The sequence below is a fragment of the Pan paniscus genome, chromosome 11 (genome assembly GCF_029289425.2).
Source record: "Pan paniscus chromosome 11, NHGRI_mPanPan1-v2.0_pri, whole genome shotgun sequence".
NCBI lineage: Eukaryota > Metazoa > Chordata > Mammalia > Primates > Hominidae > Pan > Pan paniscus.
The window spans coordinates 58,791,336-58,816,926 of record NC_073260.2 but is presented as its reverse complement, the minus strand read 5'-3'; the positions used below and the strand labels follow the sequence as shown (position 1 = coordinate 58,816,926).

General features: G+C 51.8%; 1 protein-coding gene across 1 annotated transcript; it reads right to left on the bottom strand.

The window, feature by feature from the left end:
• Positions 1–1,455: 1,455 nt before the first annotated feature.
• On the bottom strand, positions 1,456–14,560 carry LOC117978836 (carboxylesterase 4A-like). The gene is given in 11 exon segments (XM_063593966.1): positions 1,456–6,218; positions 8,388–8,460; positions 9,816–9,969; positions 10,986–11,126; positions 11,657–11,695; positions 11,849–11,953; positions 12,035–12,126; positions 12,129–12,138; positions 13,750–13,903; positions 14,208–14,341; positions 14,419–14,560. Coding segments are annotated over 11 exon segments (1,179 nt in total). The 5' UTR covers positions 14,527–14,560; the 3' UTR covers positions 1,456–6,049.
• Between the last annotated feature and the right edge of the window lie 11,031 nt (positions 14,561–25,591).

Genomic DNA, 25,591 nt, shown 5'->3' with positions numbered 1-25,591 from the left:
GTGGAAAGAAGCAGTTCTGGTTCTTTAAGAGACATGGTCCACACTTTCCCAAAGAAAGTGGCTCAACAAGACCTGAGTAAAGTTCCAGAGCACGCAGCAGGCTCCCAGCCCTCCAGACCTGAGGGAGCAGAGGAAGAACACACAGAAAAGGCCACTGCATCCAGGACTGGTCCAGCCTCAGCCCTTCCACCTCAGTCCCTTGTGACACTCATGGGGAAACAGCAGGATCTCTTTGGTCGACCTCACTTGTGGACCTTCCCACTGAACCCTCTCCCACTTCTTGTTTCAGAAACTTCAGCCTCCTGCAGAGGATGTACTGGGCTCAGGCCCACTTTGTCCCTTACTCCTGGGCCCCAGTGTGACCAGTTTCAGCTGGAAGGGGGTTCTTTGGGGGAAGGGAAAGCCTTGACGGGTGGCATCTGTCCCCTACAACTCCCTCTTCCAGCCCCCCCCCTTTTTTTTTCACCCGATGCCTCCCTCCCTGGACCTCGGGGCTTTCTTTAGCTTGGGGTCCTAGCCAAGCTCCTGGATCCTCTGCCCATGCAGCCTGCAGGCTCCTGGAGGGTAGGACCCATCCCTCTTGGGTCTCCCAAAGCCTCTAGGTGGGTAAGTCAGGTTGTGCAGGGGAGGGACCCAGGGGAGGAAGTTCATGCATTCACTGTCAGTAATGAGTGTTTGTGTCCCTGTGCTGCCCACCCAGTATCCTGCCTACGTGCCTGTCGCGGGGCACGATCCAGCACCGGCCGTGGGTTTCCAAAGCCTGGCTCTGCCGTAACCACCAGTGGGGAACTGCTCCAGCTCGGCCAGCCCAGAACCGGGCCTTGGAGGGCCGGAAGAAGCAAGGAGGGCCATGAGAAGGCAAGAAGGCTTGGGCCGGCCCGCCCCCGCCTGGAGACTGCTGGCGGGCGCCAAGGCGCAGGCTGTCGGGGGCGCGGGAGCCCTCGCAGTGGAGCGCAGCCCACTAGCCCCCACCACCCAGCGGCGGCGAGATTCAGCTCCCGGCGCCCACACGTCCGCCCCGGCTCTGGGCTGGCGCCAGGCGGCTGGATCCGTGACTGCAGTTGGCGGGAGGCCGGACGGCGCGTCCCCCGGGACTCCCAGGCAGCCAGCGCTGTCGGCCCGGCCCGGAGGGCTGTGGCAGGCGGGCGGGCGGCGGGAGGCTGGGGGCCCGCGGCGGAGGCAGTGGGGGCGTGGCGAGGGAGAAGCTGGGGCGCTGCATCCGGAGCCAGGAGCCAGGCTCAGCCCCAGGTGGGCGGCCCGGGCCCGGCCCGGCTCGCAGGGGGCTCGTGTGTGCGCTATGCCTGCGTGAGCTTAGCGCCCGCACTCTTTCGTACCCGCGGTGGCGCGGGCGGGTGGATGAAACCCGGCAGTGGGGAGGGCGGCTGGGGTAAGACTCAGAAGTGTCCTCGGGCTTTCACCAAGATCCAGTCTGTTCTGCGCACCGATCCACGCGGGATGGGGCCTGGCAGCAGCTTCAGGAGAGACTCCAAGTGGCCGTGGGAGGACCTGAGTGGGGGCAGGAAGACAAGGTGGGACGATGGGGCAGTAGTAGGTAGCCCTCCCGCCTCCGTCATCCAGCAATGCAACCCGGAGAGGAGCTGACGAGAAGAGGGACACCTTCCTGGGTGTATGGGGAGGGTGTGGAGCCGGGGCTGTGGAAGGCAGGGGCCAACCCAGCATTCAGACTGCCCACTGGGGTTCTCCCAGGCTTGGATTCCTATGGAGGGTCCTAGGGTTTCCTCAGAGCCCTTTATGATTGTCACATCTGCCACAGCCAGCTTGGACCCGACTAAGCCCTGGCTCCTGCTCAGCTGCACTTCCTCCAGTTGGGGGAGGAGGGCCCTGGGCAGGTGGCCATTAGAGGCAGCTGCCCTCCCCACAGACCCATGTGAGAAAGCACGGGGAGGGGCGTTCAAGAAAAATCATTCATGGTCCTTATTAAAGCTCAGTAAAGCAGACTTTATTCAGGAGCATCGAAATAGGCATAGGGGCCGAGCCGTTAGCTTGTGCCTGTAATTCCAGCACTTAGGGAGGCCAAGGCGGTAGAGAGGGTCTCACTCTGTCACCCAGGCTGGAGTGCAGTGGTGTGATGATCATAGCTCACTGAAGCCTCGGCCTTCTGGGCTCAAGCGATTCTCCCACCTCAGCCTCTTGAGTAGCTGGGACTACAGGCATGTGCCACCATACCTGGCTAATTTTTTTAATTAATATTTTTTGTAGGGATGGGGTCTTGCAGTGTTGCCCAGGTTGGTCTCAAACTCCTGGGCTCAAGCGGTCCTCTTGCCTCAGCCTCCCAAAGTGCTGGGATTACAGGCATGAGCCACCGTGTCAGGCCCAAAAATTAAAAAAAAATTAGCCAAGGCTGGTGGTGGCTGTCTGTGGTCCTAGCTATTTGGGAGGCTGACGTGAGAGGATTGCTTGAGCCCAGGAGTTTGAGGCTGCAGTGAGCCGTGATGGCACCACTGCACTTCAGCCTGGGCAACAGAGGAGACCCTGTTTCCAAAAGAAAAAAGAAAAAAGAAATAAAAAGAAATAGGCATAGGGACTGCCACAGTGGGGTTTTGCAGTCAGGCAGCTGGGGACAGAGATTGGGCTCAACTCTGAATACAGCATGGACAAGTGAGAATTTATAGCCAAGGAGCAAGGTGGGGTCAGTGGATGGAAAATTACTAAGAGGAAATATCAGAGATAAAGGGGGGAATTCTGGCTAAGCCCATGCAATAGGATTCTTGCTGCAGGCAGGCCAGGGTGACCAGACATCATCTTGGGGATAATAGAGGCTAAAGAACTTTTATTTTTTATATTTTTGAGGCAGAGTCTTGCTCTGTCACCCAGGCTGGAGTGCAGTGGCACGATTTCAGCTCACTGCAACCTCCACCTCCTGAGTTCAAGTGAGTCTTCTGCCTCAGCCTCTCAAGTAGCTGTGATTATAGGCGCCCACCACCACATCCGGCTAATTTTTGTATTTTTAGTAGAATGGGGTTTCACCATGTTGGCCAGGCTGGTCTCGAACTCCTGAGCTCAAGTGGTCTGCGTGCCTCTGCCTCCCAAAGTGCTGGGATTACAGGCGTGAGCCACCGTGCCTGGCCGAGGCTAAGGAACTTAATTAGATTATGGAAGATGATCAGATATCGAAGGTGGGGGGCTCTGGTTAAACTGACTTAGCAGGAATCTTGCTAAAAAGTCAGGCCTAGCTGAAAAAGTTCAGGAAAGTCTGAGTAGAGTTTTGTCAAGGAGAGAATCTTTGTCAGGGGAGAAATCAGGGGGAACCATCAGAGGCAGGCCTGGGCTAGCTCCTGGGCTGTGCCAGCAGGCCCCAGGGTGAGTAGCCAAGGACCTCCAGGTCAGGATGTCCCTTGTGGACACTGGAGTGAAATCAGGCTCAGTTGGAACTGAGCTCCTGCTGAGTTCTGCATTGGCTGCCCCTGGACCACCTTCTGGGGGCTGAACTAGCAGCCCTCACTCTGGCTCCTTACTGATGAGTGGCTGTTTGGTTGCCTGGGACATCCTCAGGCTGTGCTTCCTGAGACCAGAGCTGCCACATCTCCGGTGGTAGCCACCCTTCTCAGGGATTGCTCCAGGTCTGGATGGAGGTGGCAGGGTGCCTCAGACAGGCCTGGATCCAATTCCTGCTCTGCCTCCACCAGCTCAGGCCCTTGGACAAGGCTTTTTAATGTCTCAATGCCTCAGTTTCTTCATCTGTAAAATGGGGATAATAAGATCCACGGTTGTTGTGAGGATTAATGTTTGCTTGGAAGGGGCTTCTGCCCTCCTCCACCATCCCTTTGCTTTGGGGGTTAGATCCTGGGGTATGGGGAATTAGATGTGCCTCATCCCACAGATCTGTGCAGCTTCCATTTGCCCCAGAGACTCAGGAACCTCTGGGAATCAACATTAGTTTGATCAACACTAGTTTGATCAACACTAGCCTAATCAACACTAGTTTGGGACAAAAATACTGTGGGACACTATGCCAGTGTTCATAGCAGCATTATTCACAATAGCCTAAAGGTGGAAAGAACCCAAATGCCCATCACTGGATGGATGGATAAACAAAATGTGTTATATACTTGCGATGGAATATTATCCAGCCTTAAAATGGAAGGAAATTCTGATAGATGCTACAGCATGGATGAAACTTGAAGACATCATGTGAAGTGAAATAAGCCAGACACAAAAGGACAAATACTGCATTACTGTACTTATATCAGGCACCTGGAAGAGTCAAGTTCATAGAGACAGAAAGCAGAATAGGGGTTACCGGGGGCTAGGAAGAGGGGGTAACAGCAAGTCATTGTTGAATGGGTACAGAGTTTCAGTTTAAATGATGAAAAAGTTCTAAAGACAGAATAGTGGTGATGGTTGTGCAATGATGTGAATGTACTTAATGATATTGAACTGTACATTTAAAAATAGTTAAAATGGGCTGGGCGCAGTAGCTCACACCTGTAATCCCAGCACTTTGGGAGGCCGAGGTGGGTGGATCACGAGGTCAGGAGATCGAGACCGTCCTGGCTAACATGGTGAAACCCCGTCCCTACTAAAAGTACAAAAAAAAAAAATTAGCTGGGTGTTGTGGTGGGCACCTGTGGTCCCAGCTATTCAAGAGGCTGAGGCAGGAGAATGGCGTGAACCCGGGAGGCAGAGATCACAGTGAGCCAAGAACGCGCCACTGCACTCCAGCCTGGGCGACAGAGCGAGACTCCGTCTCAAAAACAAAAAACAAAAAACAAAAAAACCCCACAAAAAACAAAACAAAAAACAAAAATAGTTAAAATGGTAAAATTTGTCGTGTGTATTTTACCACCAAAAAGCCCACAGTGGCCAGGCATGGTGGCTCATGCCTATAATTCCAGCACTTCGGCAGGCTGAGACGGGTGGATTACCTGAGGTCAGGAGTTTGAGACCAGCCTGGCCGACATGATGAAACCCTATCTCTACTAAAAATACAAAAATTAGTCTGGCATGGTGGTGGGCATCTGTAATCTCAGCTACTTGGGAGGCTGAGGCAGGAGAATCGCTTGAACTCGGGAGACTGAGGCTGCAGTGAGCTGAGATTTCATCATTGCACTCCAGCCTGGGTGACAAGAGCAAAACTCCGTCTCAAAAAAAAAGAAAACCCCCACAAAACAACAAAACAAAACTGTGGGACAGGCTGGGATACACACGGTCTGCAGGAGAGGCCAGAGGAATCTAGATGTGGCACTAAGACCTAAACTGATGGACAAGTGAGCGTGGGGTGTGGCTGTCCTGCTGTCCTGAGGGGTGCACTTGAGACCATGAAGGCAAAAGGCAAGTGTTTTGTACCCCAGGCAACTTTGTAGTAGCACCCTTTGACTGAGTGTAGCATCCAGGCACAGCCCACTAAGGAACAGGCAGCAATACTTCCTTTCTCTCAGGGCTCAAATTGAGACAACATTCACTTCACACACCCATTTTATAGGTGGAGAAATTCAGGTCTAATCAACACTTCTTTATTGAAGAGACCACCCCTGTGTATAGACTTTGGAGTGGCCCTGGGGGAGATAAGTGTGGGTGGGAGAGAAGATCCCAAATACCAAAAGTTTGCTCCATGTCACAACCTGCCCTAGGCCTCCAGGCCAATGTGAACAGACAGGCACAAGGTTGAGCAGAATGGATGGTAAATGCCAAGCTGGGTGCAGTGACAGGGGCAGTGGCAGTCTGGGTCGACCTCCCATAAGAAGGAGCCACAGGAGACACTGAAGGGTGGGAGGATTTGAAGAAGGGAAAAAAAGAGGTTGTCCTGAGGCTGGAGAGCTGAGCACAGTGTGGTGTTGACAGGGCCTGGCCTAACTGGATGTCAACAGTGAAGTAGGGGGGCATCATGGGATGTCAGGCTGGAGAGGGCGGTGCAGGTCCCACACAACAGGCAAAAGCTCTAGCTTTGGCCTGGAGGCAGCAGGGAGCTCCTGCAGTTCTAAATTGGGGTGGGTAGAACTCTTGTCCCCAGGTATGTCCATGGTTAGTCTCCCCAGGGCCTGGGTGGTGGGGGCAAACCCCTCTTTGGCTCCTTCCTGCATAGCCACCCTTAGAATTGCCTCTGCTTCTCAGGTCTTTGAGACTGGTACAGACTCATCCAAAAAGCCCTCTTCTTCTCCTTGAGCTTCATGCCCACTCTTGTGGTAAAATCCAGCTGCAGGTACTTTTCATCCTTTTTGTAGCGTGGCTAGCAGGGCAGATTCCCATCATTGGGGTTTCTGCCCAGAAATAAAAAAGAGAGGACTACCTGTGTTCCTTTTCATCCTGCTTCTTTCTTTCACCCTTCCCTCGTTTAATTTGCCCTTGGGAATTGCGGTTCCAGAGGGCTTTACGGAGATGATACTTAGAACTTTAATAAAGAGTAGGAAAGTGTGTATTGGGGTGGGCCTTCCAGGCAGAGCAAACAGTATGTGCCAGGTTGAGAGATATAAAAGACCAAGGCTTTTGGAGGAAGCACAAGTCAAGAGTTAGGTAAAAACAGAGTGTGTGTGTGGCCAGGCCTGGTGGCTCATGCCTGTAATCCCAGCACTTTGGGAGGCTGAGGCGGGCGGATCACGAGGTCAGGAGATCGAGACCATCCTGGCTAACATGGCGAAACCCTGTCTCTACTAAATATACAAAAAAAAAAAAGCCGGCCGAGGTGGCGGGTGCCTGTAGTCCCAGCTACTCGGGAGGCTGAGGCAGGAGAATAGCATGAACCTGGGAGGTGGAGATTGCAGTGAGCTGAGATCGCGCTACTGCACTCCAGCCTGGGTGACAGAGCGAGACTCTGTCTCAAAAACAAACACAAAAACAAAAAAAAAAAGAGTGTGTGTGAAAGGGATCGAAGTGGAAAGGAGATGACATAGGAAAGATTTTGAAAGGCCTTTCACGCAAGGTTGAGGAGCTGGGACTTTATCTTGGAGGCAGAGAGAAGCCATGAAGAGTTTTAAACAGGAGAGTGACTTGGTCAGATGTTATTTCAGAAAGACACCTTGGGCTGGGTATGGTGGCTAACGCCCGTAAGACCAACACTTTGGGAGGCATAGGTGAGAAAATTGCTTGAGCCCAGGAGTTGGAGACCAGTCTGGGCAAAATAGCAAGACTTCATCTCTACAAAAAATACAAAAATTAGGCCAGGCGTGTTGGCTCACACCTGTAATCCCAGCACTTTGGGAGCCCGAGGCGGGCAGATCACGAGGTCAGGAGATCGAGACCATCCTGGCTAACATGGTGAAACCTCGTCTCTACTAAAGATACAAAAAAATTAGCCAGGCATGGTGGCAGGCACCTGTAGTCCCAGCTACTCGGTAGGCTGAGGCAGGAGAATGGCATAAACCCGGGAAGCAGAGCTTGCAGTGAGCTGAGATTGCACCACTGCTCTCCAGCCTGGGTGACAGAGCGAGACTCTGTCTCAAAAAAATAATAATAATAATAATTAGACGAGCATGGTGGTATGTGCCTGTAGTCCCAGCTACTTGGGAGGCTGAAGTGGGAGGATTGCTTGAGCCTGGGAGGTCAAGGCTGCAGTGAGCTGTGATTGCACCACTACACTCTAGCCTGGGCAGCAGAGTGAGACCCTGTCTCAAAAAAATTTAAAAAAAAAAAGAAAAAGAAAGACACTTTGAGTGTCATAAGGAGGATGAATTGAAAGGAGAGAGGCCAGGCGCAGTGGCTCATGCCTGTAATCCCAACACTTTCAGAGGCCGAGGTGGGTGGATAGCTTGAGGTTAGGAATTCAAGACCAGCCTGGCCAACGTGAAACCCCACCTCTACAAAAATACAAAAATTAGCCAGGCGTGGTGGCCTGTAATCCCAACTCCTCAGGAGGCCTAGGCGGGAGAATCACTTGAACCTGGGAGGCGGAGATTGCAGTGAGCTGGGATTGCGCCACTGCACTCCAGTCTGGGTGACAGAGTGAGACTTTAAGAAAATAGCCACAAGGCTAGCCAAAGCTCTCTTTACATGTCACCTGCCCCCTAGGCTGCGCCAGACACCTCCTCTATGCTCTCAAAGTGCCTTGTGCTCCCCCAGTACAGCTCTCAGCGTACCAGATTGTAATTTCCTGATTTTATGTGGTGAGCTGCTGGAGGATGGGGCTCATGTCTGCAACATCCTTGAATTCCAGCTTCCAGTACTGGGGCTGGGCCCAAAAGAGTGCAGTGGTGAATGACTGTGGAATGCTTGAGTGAATGAAGAGTGTGGGTCATGGATCAAGAAGGACACATTCTAGAGACGTTTAGGATCGGGTGACTGACTGGGGAAAGCTGAAGAAGAAGGGGCAACCTGGTTGGGCCGACTGGGCAGTTCCTGTAGGACACGCTGGAGCAAATATCCGAAGCAGCTGGCTTCTTCGGGTCCAGCACTGGGCAGGTAGAATGCCCAGATGTGCTGGGGGGCAGACTCACCCTGTGCGGGCAAAGTTGGCCCAGTATTTCATCATCCGGAGGCTAAGTGCCTTCTCCTTACCCATGGAAAGGCCTGGGGGCAGAATGGTATGTGGGATTTCAGACAGAGCAGGGGACGCTGACCTCCCACCCTACTCCTGCTGCTTCTGCTGCTTCCGGAGCAGAAGACTTTCATTTGGGAGAGCATCACAGATTAGGAACTGGTGAGCTCCCTGTGGCCAGCTGATGGAGGGGTGGGGTCTGCATCCAGAGGTGGGAGACTGGACACCCAGTTGGGGTATCAGGTGGGACCTTTGCACCTGTGGCGAAGGGGCCCCCAAAGAGGAAGTACATCTCATCCCCATGGTCTGCCCCATCAGTGCAGGGTTTGACGATTATTCCACGAGCGTGGTGCTCAAATTCATACAGGTAGACAGGGAGGCTGGCATCTGTGAATAGGGAAACTGAGGAGGGATGCAGGAAAAGCCTCTGCCTAGGCTTCTCATCCACCCCATGCCTCCCACTCACCTGCACCAAGCAGGAAAAAGAGCTTTGGCTTCAGAATCAAGGGGGCAGACTTGAATCCTGTCTGCACTACTCATTCGCTGTGTGACCTAAAGCAAGTTGCTCTACCTTTCTGAATTGTATCAATAATTCCTTATCTTCAGACTGAGAATACTAAAACCTAATTCACAGGATTGTGGCCAGGATCATGGAAGCCTTCCTTTTCCCTGTTCTGAACCTTCCTTTCTTGGCCTCATATTGAAGGGTCTTTGGTGTCTGCATTTTCCAGCCCCCCCACTTTAACCTGTTACCCACATGTTCCCCTAGCCCCAGTCAGCCTGAACTTTCAAGGTGCCCCTAAGCCTGTCCTCTCAGCCAGGAAGCCTTCCCTGACCACCCCAGGCTTCTCCTCTGGACTGTTTGAGGTCCTGCCCTTGTTCCTAAGGAAGAACAGTTCCTCTCTTATACTTTTTTTGTTTTTTTTTTTTTTGAGATGGAGTCTCGCTCTGTTGCCCAGGCTGGAGTGCAGTGGTGTGATGTCGGCTCACTGCAACCTCCCCCTCCCAGGTTCAAGCGATTCTCCTGCGTCAGCCTACTGAGTAGCTGGGACTATAGGCATGCACCACTACAGCTGGCTAATTTTTTTGTATTTTTAGTAGAGATGGGTTTTCACCATGTTGGTGAGGCTGGTCTAGAACTCCTGGCCTCAAATGATCCGCCCACTTCGGCTTCCCAAAGTGCTGGGATTACAGGCGTGAGCCACCGTGCCTGGCCCCTTCCTCTCTTGTAGTTGATAGCATGCTGCCTCCTCTGTGATATCTTAGAATCCTATACTAGCCCAGAAGTGCAGAGAGGGTAGGGGAGCAGTCGATAAGCCCAGTTGGTAAACAGCACACCTGGAGAGTGGACGGGGCCAGTGTGGCCACTCTTGGGGACCCCGCATACCTCGGTGGTAGTGAGCAGTCTGCAGTGTGGTGTATACGAAAGTAGCATCTTGAACTATGTCCATCATACGGTTTCGTAGCATCTTCCAGTCATGCTCATTGACATTGTCCAGGTACTCCTCCACCACAAGTGGTACCTGCTCCTTGGTGATATTCTGAGTGAGGAGGCAACACTTACCTGAGGCCTGGGTGCCAGCTGAGCCAGAGGTGGGCCCACCAGTGACTTGGATCCATGCTCAGCCCCCCAGGAGTTTTTGGCCTGGGAGGGGGAAAAAAGGGAGCTTCCTGGGAAAGTTTCTGTCTCTGCTGGTTGTAACCCCTGATTTTGCTGCATAACTGCCCCTGTGACCCTGAGCACCTTACCTGTAAGCAGTCATCTGATCCCACAGCAAACCCCAGACCCTCCAAGAAAGATCCTTACCCTGGCTGGGAGCCCCTTTGCAAAGAGCAGCTACTAGGTTAAAAAAAACGGGGAGGTCAACCCTGTCCGAACTGAGCACACCTGCCAGCTGGGTCCCTCACCAACAGGGTGTGGGTACTCCAGAGCATCTTAGTGATGGTTTCCTTTCTCATCGCCTGCCGGTTTAGCGGGAACTTCATGATCTGTTCACAAGACAAGGACCCCAGTGTGGGTCAGGCCTGAGCATTAGGAGGGATTCTGGCCAGAGCTACAAAGGCCCCAAAGGTCTTGCCCATCTAATGATGAGTTATCAGACACAGCACACAGCCCAGGAAGGGCCCATGACTCTCTCTTGTCCCCCTGCTCCCATCCTGCTCATCACTACCACCTGGGCCAGAGCTGAAGTGGTACTGAGTGGGGGTCCATCCTGAGTTGCGGCATCTACCCTGACCCAGGAGCAAGGGAGGGCTTCAGGATTTGCAGTTGCCTAGAGGCTTGGGAATGAACATCATAACCCATCTAAACTATGATCTGAGAATTTGTGGCCCTCAAATCTCCAACAGGCCATACTTCTCCCTTCTTCCCCTCCATCATTCATGGCCAGTTTTCACTGTACAGGGACTACAGGAGGCTCCCAAACATAGGGCATCCACAGAGGGGCTACTGGCATCTGACCTGGTGCCCAGCACCGTCCAAGAGGCATCCTTCCCTGCCTCCACTATGGTACTCACTTACGTAAGGCAAGAGCCAATTGAACTCCTACTCACTTACGTAAGGCAAGAGCCAATTGAATTCCAGGTTGTTGACACCTAGAAGGTAGGGCACAGATGAAACCTGCCCCTGGGTCAGGAGCACCAAAGGGTCATCTGGGATCACCACACCATCCACCACAGGGCTCATGGACCAGATAATCTACAAGGCAAAGGGTATTTCCAGCCAGTCTCCTCAAGTATCCTCCCAGGGTCCCTGCGACCTTGGGTGCCCCTTCAGAGGCTGCTCTAGCCTAGGTTCTTTGATTGGGAAAAGGCTGGGGCTGGCATGGTGAGCCCCAGGAGGATGGGTGTGGGAGGGCAGCAGGATAGGCAGGACCAAATTACGTGGGCTTGGGATGGCTGCGGGTATCTGTATAGCTCACTCCTTCACCTCTTGAAAATCTTTGCTAAATTTCACTTCACTGAGTCCTGTTCTAGCCATTCTATTTAAAAGTCCATACCTCCCAACATGTCCAACCCCTTTACCCTCTCCATTCCTTGCTATTCACTTATCACCTTCTAAGGAGGTGGACAATATATTTATTTATAGGGTTTATTCTCCTTCCCCACTGGAACATCAGCTCCACTAGGGAAGGGATCTTGGCCTGAACAATTCCCTAAGTATCCCAAGTGCCTGGCACAAAGTAGGTGTTAAATAAATACTCAAATTGCAGAATGTGGCCTGTTTACCTCTTCAGGGTCTCTCTGGAAGTTCAGTTGGAGGAATCTCTGTGGGGGAGAGGAAGGGATCAGAGTTAAAGGAAGTCTCCCTCATGTGCTCTTGAGACAGGGTCCCTGGGGAAGTAGTTGGGGGTGGCTGGGTACCAGGATAGGAGGATGGCCCTCAGGCACCAGGTCAGGCAGCTGGAATGTTCTACCTACCATCTTGTTGGACACACGCATCACCTTGGCCCCTGATAGTGCCCTCAGGCAATTTACCAGGATCTGTGTGCTGTTGTGGTTGCATCCAGCCAGGTGGGCAACCTTCTATAGAGAGAAGAAGGGATGCTTAGGGGTGCTTCCATCCTTCTCTTCCATGCTGAGCCCTGGGGAAGGAGAGGCACTCACCTTGGCCACTTTCAGTGGGTTACGAGTGATGAAAAGTCTGAATAACGCGGTGCCACTCTGGGAAATGGCCCGATGGAAGAGACCCGAGGCTGGGGTGACATCATCTGCAAGAACAGGGAGGAATACACCCGTGAGATGCCCAAGTAGAGACACCTGGGCTGTTCTGGGCATCTGTCTGGCCATGGGCAGGCAGCCTGAGTGAAGCCAGGAAGGGCAAGTAGCTGGGAGGGAGTCAGGAGTCCTGGGGTGATGTCCTAGACCTAAAGCCAGTGGTATTCCTGCCTCTGGTCTGTACAGTGGGCCCCAGTGGGTTCCAGAGGGGATGTGAGATTGGGGGAGGGAATCTGCTTGTGTGGAAAAGGGGTCTTCCTCTACTTTAGGGCTAGAAATGAGGGGTAGGTGGAAGGGACCTCATGGTTTCCCCAGGTTGTTACCTGTGCTGACAGCTGTTAGCCTCTCTCCACTGCCCAAGTTGGGGGAACAAGTACATCTAGGGCCTCCCATCTTGTCCCTTGGATACCTCAGACTTCATGTGCCCCAAACCTGCTCCAGCCAATCCCTGTCTGGGTGGCATTCCTTACCCCATACCATCCCCCTGCCCCAGGGGCCTTCCCTATCTCTGCTAATGACCACACCCCAGCTGCCCTAGTCCTGCCCATTTGGCCTCTTGGATCACTCTGAGCCATCCTCTGCTCTCCATCTTTCCTGCCCCTGCTTTAGAGCCAGCCCCCATGATCTCTCCTAGGATATATCCTATCCCCATCCCTGCCCCTCCCAGTAGCTCTCCGAGTCTCTGCTCCTGTTTCTTGCCAACCCAGTCCCATGCAGCAGGCTGAGCCATCTCTCTAAATGCACATCTGATCATGTCACTTTGCTGCTTACAATCTTTCCCTGCTTCGGAGAATCGCTTGAACCTGGGAGGCGGAGGTAATGGTGAGCTGAGATCACACCATTGCACTCCAGCCTGGGCAACAAGAGCGAAACTCCGTCTCAAAAAAAAAAAATTTTTTTTTCCTCTGCTTTTTAGTGAATTTTGGATAAAGTTGCTTAATTCTCTGGGCCTTCGTTTCTTTATCTGTAGAATGGAGACAACAGTACTTTTCTTTTTGGACTATTGAAGGAATTACATGGATGATGACACATAAGGTGCTTAGAAGAATGCCTGGCACACAGGAAGTGCTCAGCTGTTGAGTATTATTATGACTGTGGCCAGCAATGTCCTGTGTGATGTGTTCACTTCCCAGCCATATGCCCCTCACAGGGCACCTTACAGTACACCCACATTCCAGGCACATCCCAGGTCAGCAGTCACACAGGAGTCAGGGGCAAAGCCCGTCAACTCATGCCCCTGGCTTGCAGGCCTGGTGTGAGGTCCTAGCCTTGCCCAGGGGGCAGATGGTGGGCTCTGTTCAGGGGATAGAGTTCTGGGGGAATGTGGAGAGGCAGAAGGTGCTGGGTAGCACCTGGATTCACTGATTACCCCAAGCCTCAGCACTACCCTTCCTGGGGCTCAGTTTTCTCATCAGTGCTATCCCTCAACAGAGGAGACATCCTTGGCTGTGAGGGGCTGTACCCTTGGCAGGGGCGAGAGCATTTCTGTGGCAGGCACGTTCCTGGTACACGCAAATCTGCACATGGCCTGTGCAGTGGAGCATACATTTGTGGGAACGCAGGAGCCTAAGTCTGTGCTGGGTCCGTCTGGGCATTGCTCTCACCAGTCCTGAGATGCTCATGGCCCCCACCGACTGGCCGAACAGGGTCACATTTCCTGGGTCACCCCCGAAGGCTGCGATGTTCTCCTGCACCCAGCGCAGAGCCGCCATCTGGTCCAGCAGCCCCCAGTTCCCGCGCGCGTGGCTGTCGTCCGTGCTGGGCGTGTGGGGTTCACTGTCAGGGTCCCGGGCCTCGACAGTCGGGGCGCGTTGGGCTGCCCTCCTGGGCTTCCCCCACCCAGCCCAGCCTTGCCCCTCTAAGACCCAGTCCTGCGACCACACCCCCTTCCTTGGAGTTAGCTCGCCCCATCCAGACGGTATGGAGGGCCCGCCCCTTCCACCGAGCGCCAGGCCCCGCCCCCGCCTCGCGGCCCACCCCCCCCATCCCTGCCCCTCCCTTCCCACCCTGTCCCCGCCGCTCCGGCCACAGCTGCGGTCCCAAAGGGTACCGGCCCCGCCACCTCAGGAAGCCGAAGATGCCGAGCCTGTGCTGCAGAAACACCAGCACCACTTTCTCGCGGGCGGCCGAGTCAGAGCCCTCGTACGAAGAAGCAGCGCCCACGATGAAGGCGCCTCCCGGGAACCAGACCATCACCTGGACGAAGAAGGCCGGGGCCTGAGCGGGGCGGTGGGCGGCGGTGGGACCGCGGGCGCGGGAGACCTGGCACTCACTGGCAGCTGGGGATCCCCGGGCGCGCGCGCCGGCGCGTACACGTTCAGGTACAGACAGTCCTCGCTGAAGCGCAGCCACTTGTACCGTTCCCGCGTGCTGACGTACATCGAGGCCAGCTGGCCCCAGGACTCCTGCAGGCACCTGTGGGCACCAGGTAGCGGCGGCGGCCGCGGGGAGATCGTTTCGTTCCAGGGTCCGCAGTGAGAAGACAGAACCCAAAGCAAAATCCAGGCAGCGTCTGTGCGCGTGCGTGTGCGTGCGCATGTGCGTGTGTCCGTGTCCAGGAGGCCTCCGCCAGCCCCGGGGCCCACGACTGGGAGGCAGGTTGGCCTCTCAGGAACCATCCCCTCCCTGCCCGGCGCCTCAGTCCGTGGAGAGATTCCTGCTCCTGTTGGTGCTGTCAAGGCAGGAACCTGCCTGCCCTGGGCACCTCCCTGTCTTTCATGCCCCACACTCCCCTCAGTCTCCCTTCTGCCTCCCAAACAGCTCTGGAATATGGTCCCTCCCCTCCATCCCCATCTCTGGGGAGATGTCAAGGCCACCACCGTCTCTGGTCTGGACAGTACCCCAGCCTCTTCACACTCCTCCTACTCCTCGGCCACACTCTGGCGGACTATGTCACTCCTCTTCTTCATATCTTCCCTAATATGTACAACTATGATATATCAATAAAAACAAACAAATCAACAAAAATCTTCCCTGGCTCTCCACTGCCCTCAGGATAAAGTTAAGATACCCGGAGTACCCAGGCCCTCCTTTCCATCCAGTCATCTCTGTCCCAGCCACCCTTTGCTGTAGATACATGTGGCCCCTTGCCTCCCACCTCCAAGCCCGTGGGCCTCAGTCCTCTCAAGCAAATGCCTTCTGCCCTGCCCAGCAAACTCCTATTCGTGTTTAAGGCCCAGCTTAAGTGGTGTCTCCTCTCCTGGTCACTTCCTCTTCTGTGCCTCCCGACATCCTGTCCACTTATTTTTTTGAGACAGAGTCTTGCTCTGTTGCCCAGGCTGGAGTGTAGTGGCACGATCTTGGCTCACTGCTACCTCTGCCTCTAGGTTCAAGCAGTTCTCCTACCTCAATCTCGCAAGGAGCTGGGACTACAGGCACGCGCCATCACGCCCAGCTAATTTTTGTATTTTTAGTAGAGTCGGGGTTTCACCATGTTGGCCAGGCTGGTCTCGAACTCCTGGCCTTAAGTGATCTGCCCACCTCGGCCTCCCAAAGTGCTGGGATTATAGGCATGAGCCACCATGCCTGGCCTCCTGTCCGCTGTTGACCATGTCCTGGTTGGAGTTATTTCAGTTGGCTGTTTTTCTCCCCAAGTGACCATGCACTTCCCAAGGGCAGGAATGGAGGTAGATTCATCTGAGTACTGGCACCCAGCCCAGTGCCTTATACTGTGTGGATATTTGGGGTATTTTTGTAGCATGGGCTCTCCGGCCACCTCACCTTTTCTCCCTGCTGGCCCAACCCCTAGGTGGCTATTCTCATAACACTGGGCCTGGACCATTTGATTGGGCGCAGGACACCCTGTTTGCCTCGCCTGTTCCTCTGCTCCCTTCTGCTCTTGTCCTAGCCTAGCCTGTTCCCAGGGCATCACCTGCTCCCTTTCACCAGTCCTTCCCTACAGCATTCCAACACTCCTCTGGCAGCAGCTAATGTGGTATTAGAATGCTGTCTAGTAAACCACATCTAGCACCTCACCAGGAAAGCCAGGGCTCTGATAGCTAGGAACTGGGATTATGAACAGCCAAGGCTTCTGTGCCCATCCCACCATCAGAGCCATACTGCCATGGTCACCAGTGACATCCATCTTGCTAAATCTCTGTCATTATCTTACTTGCCCTGACAGCCCTCAACATGGTTGACCATATTATATTCCCCTTTGCTCTATCTCCTTCTCTCTTTTTTTTTGTTTGAGATGGAGTCTCGCTCTGTCAGCCAGGCTGGAGTGCAGTGGCACGATCTTGGCTGACTGCAACCTCCGCCTCCTGGGTTCAGGTGGGAGATATCAGCTCACTGCCTCAGCCTCCTGAGGCACATGCCACGACACCTAGCTAATTTTTGTATTTTTAAAAGAGACGGGGTTTCGCCATGTTGGTCAGGCTGGTCTCAAACTCCTGACCTCGTGATCCACCCGCCTCTTCCTCCCAAAGTGCTAGGATTACAGGCATGAGCCACGGTGCCCAGCCTCCTCTCTTTCTTTAGAGACAGGGTCACCCAGGCAGCAATGCAGTGACATGATCATAGTTCACTGCAGCCTTGATCTCCTGGGCTCAAGTGATCCTTAACCTCCCAAGTAGCTAGGACTACAAGCACGCACCATCACACTGGATAATTTTTAATTTTTTTGTAGAGACAGGGTCTCACTATGTTGCTCAGGTTGGTCTGGAACTCCTAGCCTCAAGGGATCCTCCCACCTCAGCCTCCCAAGGTGTTGGGATTACAGGTGAGAGCCACCTCGCCCGGCCAGATTATCTTTCTCGAACAGCTTTCCTTCTCTGGGCTTCTGTAACACCCCGTGCTCCTGATATTCCTGCCACCTCATTGGTGGTTCCTCCTTCTCTCCAGGCCTAAGCATGAGAGTGCCCAGTCCTCGACCCTCAGTTTTTGTTTTTTTTTTGACCATCCTTTCTCCCATCATCCAGGCCCAGGAGCTTCACACCACTGATGTGCTGATGATCAGTTTGCCTTCTGTCTCCTCTCTCCAGCCACCTTACCGCCCCTCCACGTGGAACATCTGTCAGCACGTCAAATTTAACAGGCCCCAAAAGGAACTCTGTGTGTGTGTGTGTGTGTGTGTGTGTGTGTGTGTATGTGTGTTTTAGATAGGGTCTCACTCTGTCTCTCAGGCTAAGTGTGAGTGGCACGATCACAGCTCACTGCAGCCTCAACCTCCCAAGCCCAAGCGATCCTCTTACCTCAGCCTCCCAAGTAGCTAGGACCACGGCACTGCGCCCAGCTAATTTTTTTAATTTCTTGTAGAAACAGGGTCTCACTACATTGCTCAAGCTGGTCTCAAACTCCTGAGCTCAAGTGATTTCCTGCCTTGGCCTCCCAAAGTGCTGGAATTACAGGCATGAGCCACTGCTCCTGGCTCAAAATGAATTCCTATTTTGCCTAAACTTGCTCTTGCTCCAGTTTTCCTCATTTCGATAAATGGTACCCCTATTTCCTTGTCTACTGTGGCCAAAAACTAGTCATTATCAGTGATTCCTCTTCTTTCCTTGTGGCTTATATCCAATTCTCCAGCAAATCCTGCCAATTTTACTTTCAAAATAAATTTGGAGTCTGATACCTTCCTTCCACCTCCCCTGTAACTACCCAGGCAGAAACTACTATCTTTGAAACATCCTCCTCTCCCGCTGCCCACCCCAGCCACCACCCCATGGGCTATTCTGAGCAATCCACAAATTCTTACACCTGACACTCCATTTCCAAACAGCCAGTGTTCTGACAGCTCATGGTCAGTTTCTAACAACTGATGCCCAGACTTCTATACAGTGAACACCCTAACCTCTAAATCCCTGATCTCCAGGGTTCTAACAGTGGCCATCCCATGTTCTGTCACCTGATCTTTGGGATTCTAAATAAGTCACAGAATGTTCAGGATAACTGGGATCTTATCAGTGACAGCCAATGTTCTGACAAGGAACGCTCTGGTATTTTAGTAACTGCTAGTCATGTTCTAACAGTGGACAACCTGCTTTTTTTTTTTTTTTTTTTTTTTTGAGACAGGGTCTCACTCTGTGGCTCAGGCTGGAGTGCAGTCAGTGGTGCACTCATGGCTTACTACAACCGTGATCCCTTGGGCTTTGATCAAGTGATCCTCCCACCCCAGCCTTTAGAGTAACTGGGACCACAGGTGCTCACCACCACCCCCAGATATTTTTTTTTAATTTTCTGTAGATATGGGGTCTTGCCATGCTGCTCAGGCTGGTCTTGAACTCCTGGGTTCAAGCAGTCCTCCTGCCTTGGCCTATCAAAATTCTGGTATTACAAGTGTGAGCCACTGTGCCCAGCCAACAACCTGTTTTTAACAGCTAGACACCTGGGGTGGTATTTGTATCTTTTTATATCAGCTGATACCCAGGTTCTCAGACATTTTTCTAAACCCTGTGCTTTAACCAACTGATGCTGAGCATTGTTAATGATTGCCACAGAATGTTCTGGACAGTGGATTACTCAATAGTCTGAATAAACAGTAAATACACTTGTTCTGGGTAAATTGCCAAGCCCAGTGCTTCAAAGGGCAGTCATTGTTCTAATTATGCTTCTGTGACTCAGGGCTCAGCCCCCAGAGAGAGGGAAGAGCTCCGGACTCAGTCAGGGGGGTGATGTGAGAGTGAACACTGCCCCTCAGACACATTTAGGAAAACGCAGCTCCCCAGCAGGTGCTGGAGCACGGTCAGTGACAGCCTCCCCCTTGCCTGGAGCTCTCCTCTAAGAAACCAACAACAAGGCTAGGCGCAGTGGCTCATGCCTGTAATCTCAGCACTTTGGGAGGCTGAGGCATGTGGATCACGAGGTCAAGAGATCGAGACCATCCTGGCCAACATAATGAAACCCTGTCTCTACTAAAAATACAAAAATTAGGTGTGCATGGTGGCACGTACCTGTAGCCCCAGGTACTCAGAGGCTGAGGCAGGAGACTCGCTTGAACCCGGGAGGCGGAGTTTGCAGTGAGCCGAGATCGTGCCACTGCACTCCAGCCTGGTGACAGAGCAAGACTCCATCTAAAAAAAAACAAAAACAAAAACAAAAACCAACAGCAGCATTGTCAGTGACATAAACACCATCAGGACCAGTTTGCTCATGATACGGGTCTGAAAACTGAGGCCCAGAATGAGCCCCAGGCCTGCCTGTGATCACACAGTGAGTTCTTCTCAGTGAGCTGTGCAAAGCCCCACCCAGATGCAGGCATAGGCCCATTGCCCCCTCCCAGTGGACAGGCCACTGACTCTTACCCAGGCAGGTAGGTGGTAGCATCTCAGATTCCTTTCCAGGGCTCCGGGGGTGCTGGAGGTGCAAACCTGAGGATACCTAGAGGAGGTCTGGAGAAGGGGACTCCTAAAAAGACTTGGATGGGTGTCTTCCCCACATGCATCTGTTTTCCTTGCAGGGTTCCATATTTGGTGACCACTTGAGGCCTCTTGGTGTGCAAGGCACCTGGGAAGAGAAGGGAAAAGGGTCACCTCTGCTCAGTCACCCAGCCACAAATGGGACGCTGGCTCAGCCACTCAGCCACAAATGGGACCAAGGCACCTGGAAAGAGAAGGGAAAAGGGTCACCCCTGCGCAGCCACTCAGCCACAAATGGGACTCTGGCCCATCTGTCATGGGAAGCAGTGGCTGCTTTTCATAACAATTGATCATAACCATTGTGTGTCTGTCCACTTTTTCTTGTGCTTCTCTCAGAATTTTTTCTCTCCTTTAACGTTTCATTTATTTATTTTTATTTATTTATTTATTTATTTATTTATTTATTTATTGAGATGGAGTCTTGCTCTGTCGCCCAGGCTGGAGTGCAGTGGCGCAATCTCGGCTCACTGCAAGCTCCACCTCTCAGATTCACGCCATTCTCCTACCTCAACCTCCAGGGCAGCTGGGACCACAGGCGCCCGCCACCACACAAGGCTAATTTTTTGTATTTTTAGTAGAGGCGGTGTTTCACCATGCTAGCCAGGATGGTCTCGATCTCCTGACCTCGTGATCTGCCCGCCTTGGCCTCCCAAAGTGCTGGGATTACAGGTGTGAGCCACCACTCCCAGCCCTCATTTATTTATTTATTTATTTAGATAGGGTCTTTCTCTAACGCCCAGGCTGGAGTGCAATAGCCCAATCTCGGCTCACTGCAACCTCCACCTTTCAGGTTCAAGTGATTCTCCTGCTTCAGCCTCCTGAGTAGCTGGGACTAGAGACACACAGCACCGCGCCTGGCTAATTTTTTTTTTTTTTTTGAGATGGAGTTTCGCTGTTTCTGCCCAGGCTGGAGTACAATGGCGTGATCTCGGCTCACCGCAACCTCTGCCTCCCGGGTTCAAGCCATTCTCCTGCCTCAGCCTCCCGAGTAGCTGGAATTATAGGCATGCACCACCATGCCTGGCTAATTTTGTATTTTTAGTAGAGATGGGGTTTCACCGTACTAGCCAGGATGGTCTCTATCTCCTGACCTCGTGATCCACCCCCCTTGGCCTCCCAAAGTGCTGGGATTATAGGCATGAGCCACCGCGCCCGACCTCATTTAACATTTCAAATCCCTATCGGTAAGCACATAAAAGTTCATGTCAGCTGGGCGCGGTGGCTCACGCCTGTAATCCCAGCACTTCAGGAGGCCAAGGTGGGTGGATCACGAGGTCAGGAATGGTGAAACCTCGTCTCTACAAAAAATACAAAAATTAGCTGGGCGTGGTGACACACACCTGTAATACAGCTACTCAGGAGGCTGAGGCAGGAGAATTGCTTGAACCCAGGAGCCGAGATCGCGCCACTGCACTCCAGCCTGGGCAACAGAGTGAGACTCCGTCTCAAAAAATAAATAAATAAATAAAAATTTATGTCTATTATATGGGCTATTTCTCTGCGTCATTTAATGGCAATAAATGCATTATTCATTTTGATTTCTGTTTGTCTGATATTAATATAGCTTCATCTCTGTCCTTTTTTTGAGATGGAGTCTTGCTCTGTCACCCAGGCTGGAGTGCAGTGGCACGATCTCGGCTCACTGCAAGCCCACCTCCCAGGTTCATGCCATGCTCCTGCCTCAGCCTCCCGAGTAGCTGGGACTACAGGCACCCGCCACCATGCCCGGCTAATTTTTTGTATTTTTAGTAGAGACAGGGTTTCACCATGTTAGCCAGAATGGTCTTGATCTCCTGAACTCGTGATCTGCCCACCTCGGCCTCCCAAACTGCTGGGATTACAGGCGTGAGCCACCGCGCCCGGCCTATGCCTCTGTTCTTGTTGTTAACATTAGCCCAGCATGTTTCTAGGAAGAAATCATACACACATATATGCATTCTTACTAATATGCATACTCGCATCTAATACTCACATGTACGTGCTAATTTATGATATAGGTACATGTGAGCACAGCTCATCTACAAAGGAACATGCAGAAAAAGGCCAGGCACAGTGGCTCACGCCTATAATCCCAGCACTTTGGGAGGCCGAGGTGGGCAGATCACTTGAGGTCAGGAGTTCGAGACCAGCCTGGCCAACATGGTGAAACCGCTGTCTCTACTAAAAATACAAAAATTAGCCAGGTGTGGTGGCAGGCACCTGTAATCCCAGCTACTCGGGAGGCTGAGGCAGGAGAATCGCTTGAACCCGGGAGGCGGAGGTTGCAGTGAGCTGAGATTTTGCCACTGCACTCCAGCCTGGGTGACAAAGCTAGACTCCGTCTCAAAACAGACAAACACTCCAAGAAGCATGCAGAAACAGAAGAGTAAAATGCATGTCCATATACATACATACATATGCATACCAGTGCAGTTGTACATAGGTGACAACAAATCTATCTACAGCATACTTATTACATGCACACACAAGCACACATACACAATGCAAGCCAACTTACACCATAGCCAGCTCTTGGCATAGATATGAAATAGGCCAAGTTGAATCTGATTTCCCATGGATACTCTTTTCTTCCTCTTCCAGGCTGTCATCCTGCCCCACTCCTATTGCCAAGAGTCATTGAAGCCTCACATCCACTGTCCCTTCCTGAAGTGCCCTTGTCTATTTGCCCCCTCCTCCTTTTATCAAAACCGAATTGGGCTGGGCACGGTGGCTCACGCCTATAAGCCCAGCACTTTGGGAGGCCGAGGCAGGTGGATCACCTGAGGTCAGGAGTTCAAGACCAGTCTGGCCAACATGGTGAAACCCCATCTCTACTAAAAAAAACCAATAATAATAATTAGCCAGGCACAGCGGCACAAGCCTGTAATCCCAGCTACTTAGGAGGCTGAGGCAGGAGAATCTCTTGAACCCGGGAGGAGGAGGTTGTGGTGAGCAGAGATCACTCTGTACTCCAGCCTGGGCAACAGAGCAAGACTCCGTCTCAAAACAAACGAACAAAAAACCAAAAAACAAACAACAAAAAACCAAAAAACAAACAACAAAAACCCAAACTGAATTGTTCTGTGCTCTGGTCCTATGGAGCTCATTCTGTAAAGTGACAGAAAGCAGACCTGATCCAAGTAATTAGCGAACCTATCTGTGCATCAGAATCACCTGGAGGATCATTGCAAAATATGTATTCCTTGGCCCCACCCCACACTCTCTGATGAGAATCTCAGGGTTGCAAACCTCCCCAGATTTTGATGCAAATGGTTTTTGGAATAGGATTTGGAATTGATGCAATAGAGCACACCTTCACACTCCCAGCTGCAGGTGGCCAAAAATGCCTCTCTGCCCATGCCCCCAGGTCTCTACAGGTCTCACATAAGCAATATCTGGGCAAAAAGAAGTGACTGCAATGGAGACCCTTCAAGCATGGAGGCAGGCCAGCAGGGGCAAGGGCCAGCTCAAATCTCCTGTTTGTGCAGCCTTTGCAGTTTACAAAGCTCTTTCACATGGGCTTCTCCACTGGACTTGGGAGGAGCTGAGGGAGGCCCGAAGACCCAGAGGGGGGCCATGACCAGCCTGCAGTCTCACAGGACACAGCCAGGAGGCCAAGGTCTAACCCATTACCTGGATTTGCCCTGAATCCACTCATGGTGGAATAGCCAATAGCTATAATTTACTGGGCCTTCATTATAGCCTGGGTGCTGTGCCAAACACTTTAAATTATCTCACCTCATTTTTTTCTTTTTTTCTTTTTCTTTTTTGTAGAGACAGGGTCTCACTTTGTTACCCAGGCTGGTCTTGAACTCTTGGACTCAAGTGATCCTCCCACTCTGGCCTCCCAAAGTTCTGGGAGTACAGGCATGCATGAGCCACCATGCCCAGCCTCACCTCATTTTTCTGAAAACCTTATAGGGCAAATGTTATTGTTACAAAACTATACAAATGTGGAAGCTGAAGCTCAAAGGGGTTATATAAGTTGGCCGAGGTCACACAGAAAAGTATCTTACATCAGAGCAGTGCCTTAAACCATGTTTTTCTGTCAGCTCCCCAGCCTCCAAGGGGCACCTAGCCATGTAGCAGAGTGCTCTAGACCCCTGAGCATGAGCTGCCATGGAGTGGTCCCCATCCCAGCTCTGCTACCCAGAGGCAGCATGTAAGCACCTATGAAAACAATATTCCACCTTACTGGTGGTCATAAAGTGCTAACTAAAACCAGGAGTTACAACTTAGACCTAATAAATTTAAAAGTGATGGCATCTAATTCTGGTGAAGATACAGTGAAAAGGACATTCACATATACTGTTGGTGGAGGATAAACTGATACAATGCCTTGGGAAAATAATTTGGCGAAATGTATACAAAGCCATGAAAAGTTCACTTGCCAGCCGGTGTGGTGGCTCACGCCTGTAATCCCAGCACTTTGGGAGGTCAAGGCAGGTGGATCACTGGAGGTCAGGAGTTCAAGACCAGCCTGGCCAACATGGTGAAACCCTGTCTCTACTAAAAATACAAAAATTAGCTGGGCGTGGTGGTGCGTGCCTGTAATCCCAGCTACTCGGGAGGCTGAGATAGGAGAATCGCTTGAACCCAGGAGGTGGAGGTTGCAGTGAGCCAAGATCGCATCACTGTGCTCCAGCCTGGGAGACAGAGTGAGACTCCATCTCAAAAACAAAACAACAACCAAAAAAGAAAATAAAAGAAAAGAAAAGTTCACATGCCTTCACTCAGTAATTCCACTTCTGGGTCTCTCCCCTGTGAAAATAGTCAGAAACACATGAAAACAAAGACCTTTCTGAACTAAATTTATCTATACCATAGTGAATACTGGAAGCATCATTTATATCTAGGGACCAAGCAAGGCCAATGTAACTACAGACTCAAACTTTAAACTGCTTTTGGTAATAATTTAAATTAAAAAACAAAAAGAAGAAAAACCCCAGAGTATAAAATTGTGTTTATTCATTCATTCTTTCTTTTCTTTTCTTTTCTTTCCCTTATTTTTTTCTTTTTTTGAGACAAGGTCTCCCTCTGTTGCCCAGGCTGGAAGGCAGTGGCATGATCATAGCTCACTACAGCCTCCACCTCCCAAACTCAAGTGAGCCTCTCACTTCAGCCTCTCGAGTAGTTGGGACTGCAGGCATGCACCACACCATGCTTGGCTAATTTTTAAATTTTTTGTTCAGATGGGCTCTAGTTATGTTGCCCAGGCTGGTCTTGAACTCCTGAGCTTAAGCAATCCTCCCACATCAGACTCCCAAAATGTTGGGATTATAGATATGAGCCACCACATTTGGCTTAAAATTGTGTACATTCTAATAGTACAGCTATAGATAAATACACAATGAAAAGGTGAAAAGAGGCTGGGCATGGTGGCTCATGCCTGCGGTCCCAGCACTTTGGGAGGCCGAGGCAGGTGGATCATCTCAGGTCAGAATTTCGAGACCTGCCTGGCCAGCATGGCGAAACCCCATCTCCACTAAAAAAATACAAAAATTAGCTGGGCTTGTGGTGTACGCCTGTAGTCCCAGCTACTTGGGAGGCTGAGGTGGGGAGAATTGCTTGAACCCGGGAGGTGGAGGTTGCAGTGAGCGGATATGGCACCATTGCACACCAGTCTGGGTGACAGGGCGAGACTCCGTCTCAAAAAAAAAAAAAAAAAAAAGGAAAGATGAAAAGAAAATGCACCAAAATGTTAAAAGCAGAGTAAGCAAAGTTTCCTTCAAATTTAAAATAATGGATATATGTATATATAGGCAAAATTTATTTATGATAGAGGTCAGACTAGTGGTAACTTTGAGTATTGACTGAGAAGGAGTACATGGGACGCTGGAGATGGTTTTTTTTGTTTTTTTGGTTTTTTTTTGAGATAGAGTTTCGCTCTTGTTGCCCAGGCTGGAGTGCAATGGCACGATCTCGGCTCACTGCAACCTCCGCCTCCTGGGTTCAAGCGATTCTCCTGCCTCAGCCTCCTGAGTAGCTGGGATTACAGGCATGTGCCACCATGCCCGGCTAATTTTGTATTTTTAGTAGAGACGGGGTAATAATATTGGTTAGGCTGGTCTCAAACTCCTGACCTCAGGTGATCTGCCCGCTTCGGCCTCCCAAA